We start from the raw sequence: 16,890 nt of genomic DNA on the forward strand, positions 1-16,890 counted from the left end.
CTATTAGGGATACTTCCTGGTCTCCCCTTCAATAGAAAAGTCCTTGCCAATTTCTTATAATAATTGCAGATACAGGCTCTACCTTGTTTTTTCTGTTACCTGACTCAGCTTCTGCTTGATCAAACAGGAAAGAACATTGGAATAGGAGGTGTAAGACCCAGGTTCTCCTTACTCTTCTGTGACTACGTCCTAGGAATAAGAAACCATACAACCTTAGAACCTCCCGTTTCCTTGGCTCCAGTGTAGAGCTTGACCATAGGATCTCTCATGTCCTCTCTAGCCCGAACACTCTAACAACTGTCAAGTCCTACTACTATTATAATACATCATCTTGCTATATGTACACTAACAAAGTGGAGATCATTGAAGAAAATTATGTTAATCACAAGATTGAAGTATAATTAGCATACCAATTGCTTGCCAATAAATGTCAGGAACTGGAAATAGTTTGTTCTCTGAATAACCTCCTACCTAAATCTTGCTTAGCGCCAGTTATTTGTTTAAAAACCTTTATTTTGTAGACAACATGAAAGAAAGCCTTTGATCCTGTTGTCATTCTCATCACCAGTTTCAAATTAGTGAACTTGGTTCTGAATCAAAGAGGTTTTGACTTCACCATTAGTGTACATATCCTGGATTTTATAAATGTGTTTTCCTCTCCTATCCTCTGTCTGACCTTGGAACACATTCACCACTTTATTTTTTCCAATTGATCAGGTATGCAAGAGGACTCTGGTCTTTGGGACAGCACTTTGGTAAACAGAGAGCTTAAAAAAAATTCATCCTTGTGATCATATATTTTTCCAAGTCCGAGAGCTGAGCTAGGCTCAAGCCCACCCCCGATGCCAGCTAAATCAGGGCTCCTGGACCTTGAACTGTTACCTAAGCCACCCTCCCCGCTGTACCAGCTGCACTGCTCATTCATAGTGACCCAGTTTCTCTTCTTATGTAAGCACCCTGCATCAAAGAACCGGATGAGAATGCAGGCAGCAGGCAGCATGTGCGGCCACGGGTGTGTTCTTGGAGATTCTGTGCATGCTCGGGAGGATGCCAATATTCTGCCCAGTGTTCCAGGAATTCTGGACACAGGCCTTTCCCTTTCTGCGATTAGATAGACACTACTCTCAAAAAATGTGTAATATTCTCAGAGCCTTGACTTGTTAGAGGGTCATACAAAGAAAACCAAAGTGAAATGAAAAAAAAGGCAGATCCTCTTGTTTCTCTCCCGTTTTCCTGAACTCTTCATCACCCACCACCTTGAAGTTGCCAGGATTGATTTTTTTTTGTATTAGACATGCTATGTTCTGTATGATGATTCCTTAAGCCACCGAAGTGCAGGAATGATGGTGACAAACGTGAATGGTGCAATCCCTGTCTGAGTGTCAGGCCCTGCATGCTGTCTACATGGATTGTGTAAACACAGTCATGCCCACGGCCCCATGGAGCAGGCACACTTAGGACCTGCACTGCACAGATGAGAGATCCGATGCACAGAGAGGTTTAGCATCTTGCCCAAGGTCACACTTAGCTAGTGTGTGTCAGAATCAGGACACAATCCCAGGCAGAATAGCTTTGGGGATCAGAGAGAAGTCACTCTTTCCAGCTGCCTGGAATCTGTGGAGGGGGGACTCCAGTTCCCTGAGTATAGAGGAGGGAGCAGGGCCGGGGGTGCACGGAGCAGCTTGTGCCTGGGGCGCAGGCAGAGGAAGCACAGCTAATGCAAAGCAGGTCACTGAGAGATGCCAGTGGGTGCTGATGAACTTTCGGAGATAAACCAGCATCTTGCATCTTAACCAACTGCAGTTTAAGGACAAGCAGAAGGGGAGGAGAGAGTCCTGGCGGAGACAAAGAGAAAGATGGAAGGAGGAGTGAGAAGGGACAGATGACAGGAAAAGGGAGAGCGTCAAGGAAAGATGCTGAGGAGTCAGGGAGTGGACCAGAGGAAAGGTTTGCTGGGAAGGGGTGGGAGGTGATAGAAGGAGGACAGGCTGTAGATGGAAAGAAGACCTCCCGCTGGCTCTGGCTCCATACAATTCCTTTGCTTGGTCGCATAAGCAGAAAACGTGGGCCAGGTGGGGGACAAGTGGTCTGTACACAGAAGCCCGCTGTGGCCATCTGCTCTGGGGAAGGGGAGGGGCTCCTGCAGCCGTAGGGGGCCTTCCCCCACTGCTCACTTCCATTGTTCCCCGGTGAAGTTTCTCTTTGCACAGTGACCCTCCACCCCTGCTTTGCTCAGAGCCGGCCCTGGGAAAACGAAAGAGCGGGGGAGATGAGGTTGGGGCTGAGAGGGGCCGGTGAGCAGAGGAGGAGGGCTGCGGCCAGTGCAGTCTGTGCAGGGCTCTGTGAGCTTCTCCAGCATCTTTGCCCCAATCTGTTCTCTAGACGCTACTGCTTCTCTAGATGCTACTGCTTCTCAGTTCCAGATCCTCCCAGGTCTTTCTCCCCTCCTTCCCCATCTCTCCTCAAGCTCTTCCTATGAAATCCCCGGCAAATTTCAAATGCCATATTTTGCTTTGGTTCCCTTCTGACTCTCTCAGAAGCCCGCCCTAGGAATGCAGGCATCCACACTTTGGATTGAGGCTGCCTGAAGGAGCACGGCATGTTTACATGGTCACCCAGCCATGCCTTGTTACAGTGTCCCGGCCTGGTTGGGGAATGTGCCTGCCTGGTCTTTGAGGGGACGCTTAGGGTGGGTATCGTGCTGCAAGAAAGAAGAGAGTTTATGCAGATTCCAGGTTATTCGTGGTATCCAGTGGTCAGTTGTCACCACAAAGATGGTGATGGCAGGTGTCTGTGGGAGAATGTCCAGTTCTGTGAGCCAAATGGCGCTTTTGCTCTGCTTTGGCACACTTTCAGCATGATTTCAGTCTAATTTGGGGTTATTGTCCATCCCTCCTTTGGAGGAAGTGAAAATGTGGAGCGCATCAATGATCACCAGAGGAGAGACAGGCAGAGGGGCTCTGAAGTCACGCAGATGTGTGTATAAATCCACTCCACCTGTTACCAGCCAACTGATTACAGACATTTAACTTAAACTCTCCAAGATGCGAAGACTTGAGCTTTGAGATGTTAAGGCACTTTTCCAAGGTTGAGCAAGAGTCAAACCCAGGGCATCTAACTTCAGAACCTCTGCCTGGATAATAGGGTGGATGTAAGGATTAAGTGAGTTGACATATGCGGATTGGACAACACAGAACTTGGCCTGTTTTATGATGATGGTGATGATGTTGAGGAGGAGGAGGATGGAAAACAATCGACTAGGAGTTGTGTCAGGCATGTCTAAGCTGCAATAGGGGTGCAGAGCAGAGTGCTAATTCTACCTGGGAGAGTTCATCGGATCCAACCCCCTCACTTTCCAGATGAGGATGCTGAGTTTGAATGTGTTGTCCGGGGTCACAGAGCTAATTCTGGGCCTGACTCTGATCAGAACCAGTGCTTCTGACTGAGACAGTGGTGCACCCCTCCAGGGGGATAGGCAGGGTTTGGCAGGCTGCTGCAGTGAAGCTACCAGATAATCTCGAGCTGAGTATGAGTTCACTACACGTTTTTCTCCAAATTTCCATCAGTGTCTGCTGCTTTCAATGTCAGTGAGTTGAATCCTGCTGCCCATGCTCATCCTGGTCTCTCTGCTGTTCTTCTACTCTCAGATACTCCTCTGCTTTCCTCTGTGACTTTTTAATTTTCTCCCCACTTCATCTGTTGCCATCAGTCCTGGAAATGCCATCAGTAGTGTTACTAGTGACCTCCTTGTCGTGTGCTGCAGTGGCACTCTCCTCCCCTCCAGCCGTCACTGGAGCAGACATCCCTTGGGCCTCACCGTTGTACAGAGCTGGAGACTGGACCACTGATCACATAAGAATGCTGGATTGCAGTCTGTCATCCTTGCCATTTGCTAACCATGTGACCTTTGGCAAGTTACTTAACTTCTCTAAGTTTCATTTTTCTCTACTTTAAAATGGTGAAAATATCAGGACCTGTGCTATAGATTTGCTATGAGGAGGAAATGTCATAAGATTCATGAAGCATTTGGCCCAAAGCGAGTGCTTGATAAGCACTTGTGGTGGTTATTTTAAAAATTCCATCTCTAACTTCAATTTTTTTTTACTTCCTGCTTTCCTTTTCTTTATTCTATCTCCCAATTGCTGGTTTGTAAATCCTTACTGTTCTCCAGGGTCAAGGTTCATTTGCCAGCCTGGATAGTTCTCTCTTTAAATGATGGACGTACCCCAAAACGAAAAGTTCTTGCTTCCTTCGTGGAGCATCGTAACCCTCTCCGGGAACTGAAATCTAGGTCTTCACAATAGTTTGCCTGTTTTCTACCAGGTTCCTATTCATTTTTACAAAGTAGCTGCTCCAAACTGTTTCCATTCTCTTAGGTGTCCACACTGCACTGGCAATTATTCAATTAATTATTTTAAATATTGCTTCATGTCTGTTACACTGCACTAGTTTATGAGCTCTATGAGGTGGCGACTATCGGACTTGTTCGTACCATTTCCCCCAAACCTAGCACATGGAGACAGACCACCTGCGTAGGGACTTCACCCCAAATTAATAAAGAAGACCCAGGCTGTTCAACTTGATGCATCTCAAATATGTCGCTTCCCCGACCATTTCTCTCTATCTTCATCCATCTCCCTCTCTTTCCCTCCTTTTGACTTTAAGGAAGTCAAATTCTTCAATTTCTTCTTGATCCTTCTCCTTCTGCAGAATTTCCCTTTACCAGAAACTATTCTTTCGCTCATTTAATCTCTTTCTTGCCTTTCCCTTCTGCCTGCAAACACACCTGGAAAGATCCTGCTGTGGAGTCATATGGACCTGGTAGGGAAACTTGGCTCTTCTTGCCAGCTGTGGAGCTGGGAAATTTAGTCCACTTCTGTAAGTTTTAGTTTCTTCCTGTGGAAAACGAGAGTGATGCTGTCTATGGATCAGTGTTGTTGTGAAAAAAATTTAGGCTAGTGTTTGTAAAATCTCCAGCAAAAAGCATGGTATATAGTGAATAAATAAAACTCCCTTCCCCAAATCCTAAATAAACAAATAAAAATAAAACCCTAGGTTCTACTACCTTCTCCAGCTAATACCAGATAGGAACTCTATCAGTTTCCTGTACCCAAGCTAGAAACTTCCCTGCATCCACACGCAACCTCTCCCCTTCCTCTCCATCATGATACTGTTCTCAAGCTTATTACTTCTACTTTCCTAGAGGCAACATTTTATCAATTAAACTCCTTCTTTCCTTTAACTTCAACTCCTCCTGCTCCACAAGTCTTTTCTGACCAGATCAGTATTTAAATATACCCAAGGCTTTCTTACAAAAAACCCATCACGCGCACACACACACACACACACACACCATCTCTTTCCTGACCTCCTGTTTCCTTCCAGCTATGCTGTCTGATCTCCCTACTCCCTTTCTTGCAGGAGACGTCTGAATTAACTGTTTCTACTTCCTCCCCTCTCGTTCACCGCTCTATTTACCACTTGTGGCTCGGGCACCCATCACATCACTAAAACTGTTCTTGCCAATGGTTGCTGAATCCTGTCACTGAATCTAATGACCACTTCTCAGACCGTATCTAGCTTGACCTGTGGGTAGCACTGGACACAGTGACCACCTCCTCCTCCCTGAAATGTTCGCTTCCCAGGTCTTTTGGAGCGCTGTGCTATCCTTCCATCTCCCTTGCTCTTTCACAGGCCTCTTGGTGTATGCCTATCCTATAAGTAGGCTCAATGATTTTTAGCATTATGTGGTGATTATTAAACACTGGTCTACTAAGCTATTTCTGGTTACTCAAATAAACTTTAATTCTGCTCATGCGCTTCCCCTGTCCTGCGATTCTCTTCTCTGTTCTCCTTTCTCCTCTCACTTAGCTGCCTTCTCCTCAACTTCATATCTTGGCTTAGAATCTACTTCCTCTTGCAGGTCATCCCTTTCCTCCTCAGGTCTGGCTCAGGCATTCCTCTGGGTACTTCCACAGCAACCTATGCTTTCCCTATCTTATCATGTATCATATATACCGCAATTACCATAATTATGTTTTCTTGGCTCAAATCACTCTTTCACTGCAAGTTCTGTGACAGCTTAACTGTGCCTGTTTTTTTGTGCCCACACACCTAGCAAAATGCCTGGGTTACATGATGGGTGAATGAATGAATGAATGAATGGAGATGGCATTATTGCTGTGTTGGTTGGGAGTTAGCATACCTTGTATTTTTTTAATGCTACATATTCTTACTTGTGTGACTCAATCAAGCCACTTCTCTAAGCATCAGTTTCCTCATCCATAAAATGGGGGTAAGTAAAGCACTTTGCAGGCGTTCTTTCTTTTATTCCACACAAAGCCCCAACAAAGCTGAGACTTAGATGAAATGAGATAATGTCTGTACCTTGTGTAGCAGGAGGCCAGCCCGTCTCCTGAGCAGGGTTACCTCCACCAGTACCATCGAGGAAGGCAGGAAGGTAATTTTCTCTATCTGTAACAAGATTCAGCCAGCTCACAAGCACTTGGTTTTGCTTGATGAAAAGGAAAACAAAATCTAAACCAAACAATGAACTTAACCTTTCCCATTCAAGGAATCTACTCTCTTCTGGTTTAAAAACAACTGGCTTTTCTAGTCAGTTTGCATTTGTTCTTTTAGATAAATGCGCAGTGTTTTAGTGGCCTCCCCTGACCCTTTCCTTCCCACACGCTGACTATAGTGGAAAGGCAGCAGGGGAGGGCTTCTGGCCTGTGGTCCTCAGGTTTTTCCTGTGTCCCCTGAGTGTGTCCATGGCTCTTGTCACATGTGGACCCATCATTGCTCAGAGGCCACCTATCTGAACCAGCTTCCCTTGGCTCTCACAGGCACTGAGTCTCCTCAGAGGCTTCCACAGCTCCAGATGGTTTTCCGTCTGGCCTCCACCTGCAACCTCTGCTGCAGTGGTGCATGCTAGCTCTCAAATCTGAGTTGCCTTGGAGCCTGTGGAAACTTCTGGATCTCCTCTGTGAGAACTGGGAGGAGACAAAGTGTGGCAAAAAGAGCATTCACAAGGGATTTTATGATCTGTTCTTGGATGTGTCCCAAGACTTGGAACAGTACTTTGTATGTTAGTAGTTCAAAAAAATTGTTGGGGGGCTGGCCTGGTGGCGCAGTGGTTGAGTTCACATGTTCCGCTTCAGCGGCCCAGGGTTTGCTGGTTCAGATCCTGGGTGAGGACCTACACACTGCTTATCAAGCCATGCTGTGGCAGGCGTCTCACATATAGAGGAAGATGGGCATGGATGTTGGCTCAGGGCCAGTCTTCCTAAGCAAAAAGAGGAGGATTGGTGGCAGATGTGAGCTCAGGGCTAATCTTATTCTTCAAAAAAATTGTTGAATTGAATGAATGGTTCTCAGGCCATCTCTTTGCCTGATCAGTGCCATGTCACTGTTTTGTGCTCACTTTGATTCTCAATTTATCTTGAGTTTCTACTCCCTCCTCTTGGGGTTTTGAACCCAATGTAGGAATAAGGGTGAGTGGGGCCCTGAGCAGACCTCTCATATGAGTCTAAACTAAACTCCACCTCCTTCCTTGCCTGGCACAGGCACAATTTTATTTCCATCCTGCTGATGGAAAACAACCTTATGTCATATTCTGCTTTCTCCATACTCCTTGTCTTAGAATTGGTGACCATATGTCCTGCTTTTTGCCTGTGGTGGTCATAGTTTATGCCCATCGTCCCCATGTAGAGAACAGAAATGCCCCCTTCACTCTCAAAAATGTCCTGCCTTGGGTAATAAATTTCATAGCCACCCCTGTTTTTGTTAAATACTTTAAGCTCAGGCCTCCAAACTTAGATTTCTTCATGATTTCAAGTTTAGGTTTGGGAGTTCCATCAAAATTCTTTTCTCTCTCAAGTTCCTGGCTCTTGCAATGACAAGTCTTGGCTTTTATGACTATTGGTGTAGGGTAGGGATTAAAACGTCTACTTTCAGAAACAAAGATTTCCACAATGACTTTGTAATTAGGAGAAATAAAAATATTTCAGGAAAGTAAAAATAAACATTTAAATATGTCAACAGCATGGCCACCAATCCATGGAACGATCCTGGGCAGGGCCTGTCCTGCTGCATATTGGTGGACCTCAGGAGCTCAGGTGATCCCCTGACCCAGAATTAAGAACTGTTAACACATTGCCCTTCTAATGAATTCTAGAAAAGAAATAAAACATTATAGCCAGAGTCATTTTTAACCAATGCAATCACTTCTTTATTCTAGACTTCATCTGCCCTTCCTCTGAGGACAGTCTTTAGAAAGCTACAGCTCTTATTTGATTAGAGGAGAGTGCGTTAAGGGTTAAGATAATTTATAAAAAATATTTTCAAATAAAAACATTAACCGAACGCGTAGGCTATCAAGGAATGTTGTTTTCCTTTCCAAATCTGTGTGGTAACCCTGCTTATCTTATTCCCACTGGAAGCTCTGTTTGGCAATGTGCATGACATTGATTAATAAAAATTAAAGGGTATGTTCATCGTTAAATCATTTGGTAGAAAAATTATAATTAATCTTAATTAAAACATATAATTCGATAGGCAAACTCTTTTAAAATAAATGATCCATGGAATAAACCATTAAAATAGGGGGTTTCAAAGGTTTTTCAAAAGAAGCTGGGAGTCCCATCCATGTAGAGAACGGCATCACTGACTGAATTTCACTAGCGTGTTTCCTTTCAGACATTTTTCTGGTAGTAGTGAAGGATTTGCCTGGAGGCATTCACACCCCTACTAGTTTGTTGTGTAACAGATTGTTTTTCCAGGGTGGTTGACTTGGATTAGGGTAGGGAATGGATTACATGTATTGCTTTGGCCTAACTAGAAACAAAGGCTCACCAGTAGATTCAGGGGGCAGCCAACTCTGCATTAGCGGACAGGCAGTGACAACTGAGGGCTGATTAACAGTGACCAGGCCTTCCCATAGTCATTATTACTGTGGCTTCCTAAACTTTTCTCCCTCCTATCACAATGATCCTTGAACAAGGAGCATGGCTTGACTCTGAGGGTACCTGTGTGTTTAGGAGGACAGAATCTTCACGAGGACGGGAAGGAGCAGTGAAGCTTCGACCATCAGGGCCACCTTTCTTTCTTCTCTAGTTCTTGAGCTTAAGCCTCTTCCTATCTTTCTTCCTCTCCACCTCCCTCCACATCCACAGATGGGGTGGCTGCATTTCGCGCCTTCTTGAAGACGGAGTTCAGCGAGGAGAACCTGGAGTTCTGGTTGGCCTGCGAGGAGTTCAAGAAGACCAGGTCAACAGCAAAACTGGTCTCCAAGGCCCATAGGATCTTCGAGGAGTTTGTGGACGTGCAGGCTCCGAGGGAGGTGTGTTGGTGGTGGCGAGCGTTTTGTCAGACCTCTATCTGTGGCTCCTGGCTCACATCTCTCTTCTCATGGGGGTTCAAGTCACGCTTGGTGGGGACTTTCTTCTGAACTGAGCCTCACTACGCTGATGGCTCTTGATGAAAAAGGGATCATTTTTAAGGTGCAGAGCCCAGGGCTTCTATAAAAGGAGCTCTATTAGGGGTGTTTTAGCTGTCTGTCAGTGAAATGTGACAGCAGGAACTATGTTTTTACAGGGATTCTGCAAGGATAGATGCCATTGAATCCAAGTTAGTTTTCCTAGTGGAAGGCACCGCAGCTTAGTGGAATGAGCACCCAGTTTGGAATCTTGTTCCAATCTCAGCTCCACCGCTTACTAGTTGCATGATCTTAGTCAAGTTACCTAGCCTCTCTGAATCACATTTTCCCCAGTGTAAAAGGGTATAATATCACCTATCTTTCAAGACTACTCTAGCATTAGGGGCAAAGCACCTATTTGATATTTGTCACTGCTTATTAATGAGTAATTGCAGACATTTATATTATTTTAAGATAATTTATTACAATTATTTATAATAATGAAATGAATTTCTATGTACTGCTGTTCTGAGTTATGAAACAGAATTTTACTTAGAGGGTTTTATAGCAGAAAAATATTTGCTGTCTATGAGTTTAGGTGCATTACATACCTACAACTCTTCAATTGCACTTTGACTCGAGATGCAAGAGGTCTTTAGCCAGTGGCCGGATGCTGTAGGCTCCTTATAATGCTGGTTGGAACAAAGATGTACATTCTAACCATCTCTCCCTGGGGTATTTATTTTCTTAGCAGTTAAGAAATGGCAAGAGGACAAGCTTACCTTAGGGAACCCACATTAATACTTGTCTCCACTCTAACTCTTCGCCTGACATTGTGAAGACCCCTGGGTTAGGAGTTAAGTGATTCGGGGTTTTGCCTTGGCTCTGTTATTGACATTCCATACTACTTTAGACCAGTTTTTTAGTATCTCTTTTCTTTGGTGTCCTTATCTATATAATCATGGCTGATAAAGAATAGTCCCATTCTTTATCATGGGATAAAGAATATCTGGTCTTTAGGCCTTATGGGATTCTTGCTGGGATGAAAAGGGATGACCTCCATGAAGCAGTTTGAAAAGCATGAATACCTTACATATATAAGATGCTGTCATTAATAATTCTTACATAGCTAGGACCAGCTGCCAGGCATCTTGGCTCTTGAGGGCCTGTGACCATGCTCTCTGTTTGTGTCTCCAGGTAAACATAGACTTCCAGACCCGAGAAGCCACAAGGAAGAACATGCAAGAGCCATCTCTGACTTGCTTTGACCAAGCCCAGGGAAAAGTACACAGCCTCATGGAGAAAGACTCTTACCCCAGGTTCCTGAGGTCCAAAATGTACTTAGATTTACTGTCCCAAAACCAGAGGAGGCTCAGTTAGACCTCAGATGGGGACTTCTGGAGATCACCGGCCTTCCCCTTCCCTTTGCTGCCAAGACCATATTCTAACATGAAGTGTCATAGGTGTTCAAAAACAGTGGTGTTTAGGTTGGGAGGCTGGGGGTGAGGAAGGGATGAAAGGCAAATTCAAAGTATGATCCAGCCACAGAGCTTGGCCTCTACTCCATTTACCATGTTTGTGTTTTGGTTAGTGATAGCACCTTGTCGCTGTCACCCCTCTCTGGGGCAGCAGCTTGCCTTCCACAATGCCTTGGGTCATCTCCACTGAGAAGGCAGATTCGCTATGCTGGGCTAATCTGTAAATAATGCAAATGCAATTTCCACCTCTTCCACACCTTCCTCAGTTAGGATTCCTGACTAGTTTGTCCTATACCCCTGTGAGGAATAGCTAGAGGACTCTGGCTCGTATTTATGACTGCTGTCACAATGTAATGGCCAGTCCCAGGTGCTGGGACCTCACAATTTAGGAAAGAGGTCTCTGGAATCCCAGGTTTCTGGCACTGTCATTGACAGGTGGCTTCTGGGCAAGGGGGCAAACTCCATGGAGTTGGCTGTTTCTTCCATATCCCTAGGACCAGTGTGAAAAGCTGTAACCACTGCCCATCTTAGCCTAGGAAATTCACAAGACTCCCATACCCTTGCAATTCCAGAAAGGATCTTGGGAGATGTCCTTCATGATTTCTGATGGAGCTGCTGTTAAGAAAGATACAGCTTGTAAATCTTCCTCAATTCTACCAAGAAGTTTTCCAGAAGTCAAATGACCAGGGAATGTAGTACCAGTAGACTTTTGTGCAAAGGGGCACCTTATAACCTTTCTGTTGCTTAATACACTCTCTGCCCTCGCCTCCCTGTGGCATCACACATCCCTGATCTCCTAAAATGGCAAACACCTTGGCAAAGGGAGATGAATTCCCATAGCATGGACAGCTCTCATGGTGCCTAACACTTTCCCCGTCTCTCCCCCTTCCCCCCGCCATGCAGGTCATGTAATTATGATGGGGGAGAATGGGAACTTAGGTGTAACTCTCTTTCCAGCTTGCTTCCTGGGAGCATGCTCTCTTAGAAACGTCCCTTTCATGAGGGCCATTTTGGCTATTCAGCAGCTTCCTTCTTGATCTCTGACCTTTTGGGATTGAACATGGAACAGAAGTGGGGCTAAGAAGATCACTGTGAACACCTCGTTGTGGAGAACCTTCCTAAAACGCTTTCATGGTATCCTGGGTCTGCTCTCTGAGAGGCATCAGGAAACTCCTCTTTGGAAGATGAGTGAGATGCACAGAACCTACTCTAGCTGCCCAGGAAAAAGCTGACTTTGGAACAGGCTGCAGTGCCAAGGAGATGACTCTTCAGCAGAGAGACCAGAAAGTGGAAGAGGAGCCTGGAAGAGGCTGGCCTCCCGGTGGACTGAATCACAGAGAACATGGTGGAGGTATTGTTGGATAATTCTCAGCCGATAGATCTGGATTCGCTGGAGATCTGGAAAACTTTCAGCTTGACTAAGTGAACAGCCCATGATTAGGCGTAAGCTCTGGAGTGCAGGTGATTGAGAAGTGGGCTGCAGCATTCTCTTCTGGGGGCGATGGGCCTTTTATATGTGTAGGGGTTCCAGTATTAGCATTCCCGTCCAGTAACTGCGTGAATCTCTTCTTTCCTTGGTTACAGCTAGACAAGGCCAAGAAGGCTCTTGAGTCCCACTAGTGTTGGGGTCCACTTTCCTGCCATGGCACACTGTATCTATGACTGAGGGTCCGTGTGTCTGTATGAACCGTCAAGGAGAGAGAGATCACGGGCCTCCTTAGCCCTCACACTGAAGAGACTGGTGCAATTTCATGTTCAAGAACTCTGAAGCCTCAGATGTGTGTTCCTAGTTAGATTGGGTAGTAGTCCCCTGCCTGCACTGGTAAAAAACCATCCTTAGCTAAAGCTGCCAGAATTAATTTAATGATCAAATTCTCGAACAGGGTATTTTAAACATTGTTTACACACGAAATGTGCATCTGCTGCCAACTCTACTGTCGAATATGAGGTGCATATAAATTGGAACAGCACAGAGTGATGGAAATATGAAATGTTCTAAGAGGGGCCTTTTTACCACTTCCACTGTCCCCAGGAGAAAAGTCTGAACAAGAGTGTTGTGCAGTGGCCTCATTTGGGGCCTAGAGTTCTTGCCAACCATTGGTGGACTGAAGGCTGCAGATGGTGGTGTCATGGTGCCTGGTGACTTGCTCCCACGATGGGGAGGTGTGAAGGACCAAGCCTGGGTATCCTGAATTTTGCCGTTAAGTGAGGGTATGTGGGCGAATGTTCGTGTGTAGAGGAATGTGATAGCTATATTTATGGTACTCCTGTGAAGTGTCTGTGTGTGTGTATATGTGTGTGTGAGAGTTGTGAGCATTAGACTAGCACACCACAGAGATAATCTTCCCCGGGGTGGAGCTTTCCTCACATCCGTTGTGTCCTGCTTCCCACAAAAGGCACAGAGTTCCCCGCTCTGGTGCCTACCTTCAGGCACTTTGGTCATGCCAACCAGATTTTGGTCTGTGATGAATCAAAGAGAAATGTTTACAACATCTAGAGCAATATCCAAGCATACCTCATCCCTGATCTTCCACATCTCTCAGTCCTGCCCTCTCTCCCATTTCCTCTTCCACATGCTCTCATCCGCCTTGTTAGGTGGGCACCCGCAGGGGCCACTTCTTCCATTTAACGTCTTCCTTTGCTCCTCGTGCCGGGCTTGCCTGTGGACTGCTTTCTGGGCTCCAGGCTTGCTTTGGGCGCGGGACCTTTGAAGGCCCAAGGCAAGCCAGGGCAGTGGGCAGGCAAAGCTGTGACTTTTAGGACTGCTTTCCACCCCCCAAGAGGCCTTTCAGCCCTATTTGAGCGTTAGCCTGTTAGGGGGCTGGTGCGAGATTTCCTGTTGCCCTTGGCAAACCAAACAGAACACAATCAATGACAGCCATTCACAGCCCCGGCATGCCCCGGCATCTCTGGGGTGAGGAAGGATCCTCTGAGCAGGATTTATTATTAAACTTGAGCATGCCCAGGGATCACATGGAAAGCCTGTTACACATGCTAATTCCCAGGTTCCACACCCAGAGATGCTGATCCAGCGGGACCCAGAAATCTGCATTTTTAATAAGCTCCTGGGTGCATAGTGCCCCATGGAGTCGTACTTTGAAAAACAATGGCCTAAAACAGTGGCTCTCACCCATGGCCGCTCATTGGAATCACCTGCGGGAGTTTTAACCCCCCCCGCCCCCCAAATGTCCAGGTCCCAGAACAACCTGGAGTTGAGACCCAAGGCATCAGTTTTTAAAGCTCCCCAGGGGATTCCAATGTACAGATGAGGGTGAGAAGCACAGGTGAGGCCTGAGGAGAGAGAAGGAACAGAGCTAAGCTGAAAACACAGATGTGTGGGCCAAGATGGCTGGAGCTGCCCAGATGCAAACAGGCACAAGGACCAGGAACCTGCCAGCCCTGAGTTTGACTCTTGGGGTGGCTGCCCCTTGTCCTCCCAGTCTGACTTGCTCCTCTGAGATACAAATGTTTCTGCCCCATGCATTGTTAGGCAGCAGGTATGCCAGTGGTGGGGGCTGAAAGTGTACTTAGTTTAGAGAGGTCTGGCCATTCCTCCTGGGTCTCGTTCACAGTGCTTCCTCCAAGCTGGACTCCTGGGCTGTTTCACCTGTGTGTTTGTTCTCATATACTCTTGTGTTTGGCCATTTCATGTTAGGCTGTGCCTCTATGCCCAAGGCCATGCAACATGGTAGTTGGAACTCAGGTAGTGGATGAAGGGTGTGTGGTCTTAATAACAGTGGTAGCACAACTTCCAAATTTCTTTTCTTTTCTTTTCCCTTTTTTAGTGAGAAAGATTGGCCCTGAGCTAACATCTGTGCCAATCTTCCTCTATTTTTTGTATGTAGGACACTAGGACACTGCCACAGCATAGTTTGATGAGTGGTGTGTAGGTCTGTTCCTGGGATCTGAACCTGTGAATCCCAGGCTGCCAAAGCGGAGTGTGTGAACTTAACCACTACACCACCGGGCCAGCCCCACATTCCAAATTTCTTAATGGAGGGTGTCCCATCCTGGAACTATCAAGCTCTCTGAAGCTTTCTTTTCCAAGGCCACGGCGGGGTTTGGGTTCCTGCTCTAGGTTCTCATCATTCCCTCTTTGGTCTCAGCTGGACGGACAGCTGGAAAGTTCCTAGTTGATTTTACTCTCTGGTGCTCTCTCCAGAACTTGCTGCTCTGAATCAACCAAAACTGTGAAACGGTGTTCTGCCCGGGCTGCAGGCCCAGCCTCTGGGGGCGCACCCTGGGCGCTTCTCCTCGGCAGGGCTGGGGTGGCTGGGTACTCCTGGCCCTGGACTGTGAGGGAAAGGCATGAACCCACTGTGCTGAGAAACAGGGGAGGGTGGGAATGGGAAAGACTGAAGAGAAAGGAGGAGGGCAGGAAGACAAGTAGCTAAGGTGGAGTCGGCTTCTCCATGAGCCAGAAAGGAGAGGTGGTAAGTGGCACGTTCACAGACAGGATGGTCTCCCGCTAACAAGAGTGCCCAGAACTCTCCCTACCCTGTCTATGCCCACTTCCAAGCAAGGCAGAGGAATTATGATTTTCCATCCAAGGCTGTCCTTCAACCGGCCAAGTGTCAGCCCTCTTTAAATCTGCATCCCTCCGGGTTAGAAGCAAGAGAGTGGCATTGAGAGCCTGTGCCACTTGGCACGAGATTGTGGAGGAAGAACCCAAGAGCAGAGATGTCTTCCTGTCCCTGTGGCCTCTCAAGACTCCACAAGATGCTGTGGACCAAGATGGGAGACTGCAGCCTGGAGCCATTGGCCTTCCCACGTTTGGGGCCCGGGTCCTCTCAATAAACTGTTCCCTTTCTGATTTTTACTCCCTTTGACCCTTCTGCTCCCTCCCTCTGCCAGGTATGGAAAAGGTGGCTGGCTCAGCGTGCACTCAAACCACGGCGGCGTTAGCTGAGTCCTGCGGTGTGCACAACAGATTTGTAGCAGCTCATCTGCCATATAAACTGCTTGGCTGATGGAGTCCTCATTGAGTTGTTTCATTACTGTGCAAAGTGGAATCATGTCATTCACCTTTACTCCAAACAAGGCTGTGAGAACATAATAAACAGAACCTGGACACGCTGCCCTTCGTTTTCTGCCCACGTTTCTGGCCTGCTGACTCTTTATGAGGAAACGTTTCACACGACACACACGGACTCACCGGGGTGGGGGGCATGTGGCCTCACCTCGGCAGAGGCCGGCACGGGGCTGGACAGCAGGAAAGGCAGCAAGGTGGGTGGAAATGGAATGAGAATGGTTGGGATGAGTGTGGGGGTGGAGAGTGACTTTGGGTTATGAGAGTGGCTTTGAAACTGCCAAGTGCTATACAAACACGAGGCGGTGTTTTTATTAGTACCACCTACTGCTTGAAAATGCAGGGAGAGAAAAGGCTGAGGGACGGTTTGTATATTTGTTCAGCTGGAGCAATCTGAAAACGGAGTGGGTTGATCTTGCTTATGACTGCGCCTCACTTTATACAATCGGTGTGTCCATGAAAAGTGTGTGTTAGTCATTGAATCTTTGTCTCTGGTGATCGGGTCCCGTGGAGGGGACCGAAGGCGAGTGAGGGGGAGTAACTGTTCGCAAAAGCTCATTTTTTCAGGTGTGGTGATAAGATAGAGATATACAAAATATTAATAATCCAAATGATTAAAATGCACCAGTGAAGGTCTGTCTTCAAGGAAAGCTGAGGTTTCTTCAAAGGTGAATGCTTTGGGTTAAATGAAAAAGCGTTTTGTGATGCAAGGGATCCCCCCCCCCCCCCCCCCGCCAGTTCGAATTTTGTCAGGTGGGGCAGTGGGGGTGCCTGCAGACAGGAGGCTCCCCAAAGGGAGGAGGATGGGATTGGTCCCTCTTTCCAGCTTTGCTCTTTCTACTGCTTCTGCTCCTCTTGCCACCTGGGGTTTCTGACTCCTCCAGGACCAAGAAGAGCAGGGAAGAAGGAGTGGGAAGGGAGCAAGGGGGTTACCCCTGAGGCACACGCCTTCTGGGATAGGCTCGGGC

At 46.9% G+C, this 16,890-nt stretch overlaps 1 protein-coding gene across 7 annotated transcripts in view; it reads left to right on the forward strand.

Moving 5' to 3' along the window:
* Positions 1–15,971, forward strand: part of RGS8 (regulator of G protein signaling 8) — a 40,763-nt gene extending 24,792 nt beyond the window's left edge. For 4 of the 7 annotated variants that reach the window (XM_070497568.1, XM_070497569.1, XM_070497573.1 and 1 more), the window contains 2 exons: positions 9,174–9,340; positions 10,613–13,104. In XM_070497568.1, the coding sequence (XP_070353669.1) occupies positions 9,174–9,340; positions 10,613–10,795 (350 nt within the window). In that variant the 3' untranslated portion in view covers positions 10,796–13,104. Of the gene's footprint in view, positions 1–9,173; positions 9,341–10,612 lie in introns of all 7 variants that reach the window. The other 3 variants (XM_014866781.3, XM_070497571.1, XM_070497570.1) reach the window with 1 other exon arrangement.
* The last annotated feature ends 919 nt before the right edge of the window (positions 15,972–16,890 follow it).

Source organism: Equus asinus, chromosome 25 (genome assembly GCF_041296235.1).
Source record: "Equus asinus isolate D_3611 breed Donkey chromosome 25, EquAss-T2T_v2, whole genome shotgun sequence".
Classification (NCBI taxonomy): domain Eukaryota; kingdom Metazoa; phylum Chordata; class Mammalia; order Perissodactyla; family Equidae; genus Equus; species Equus asinus.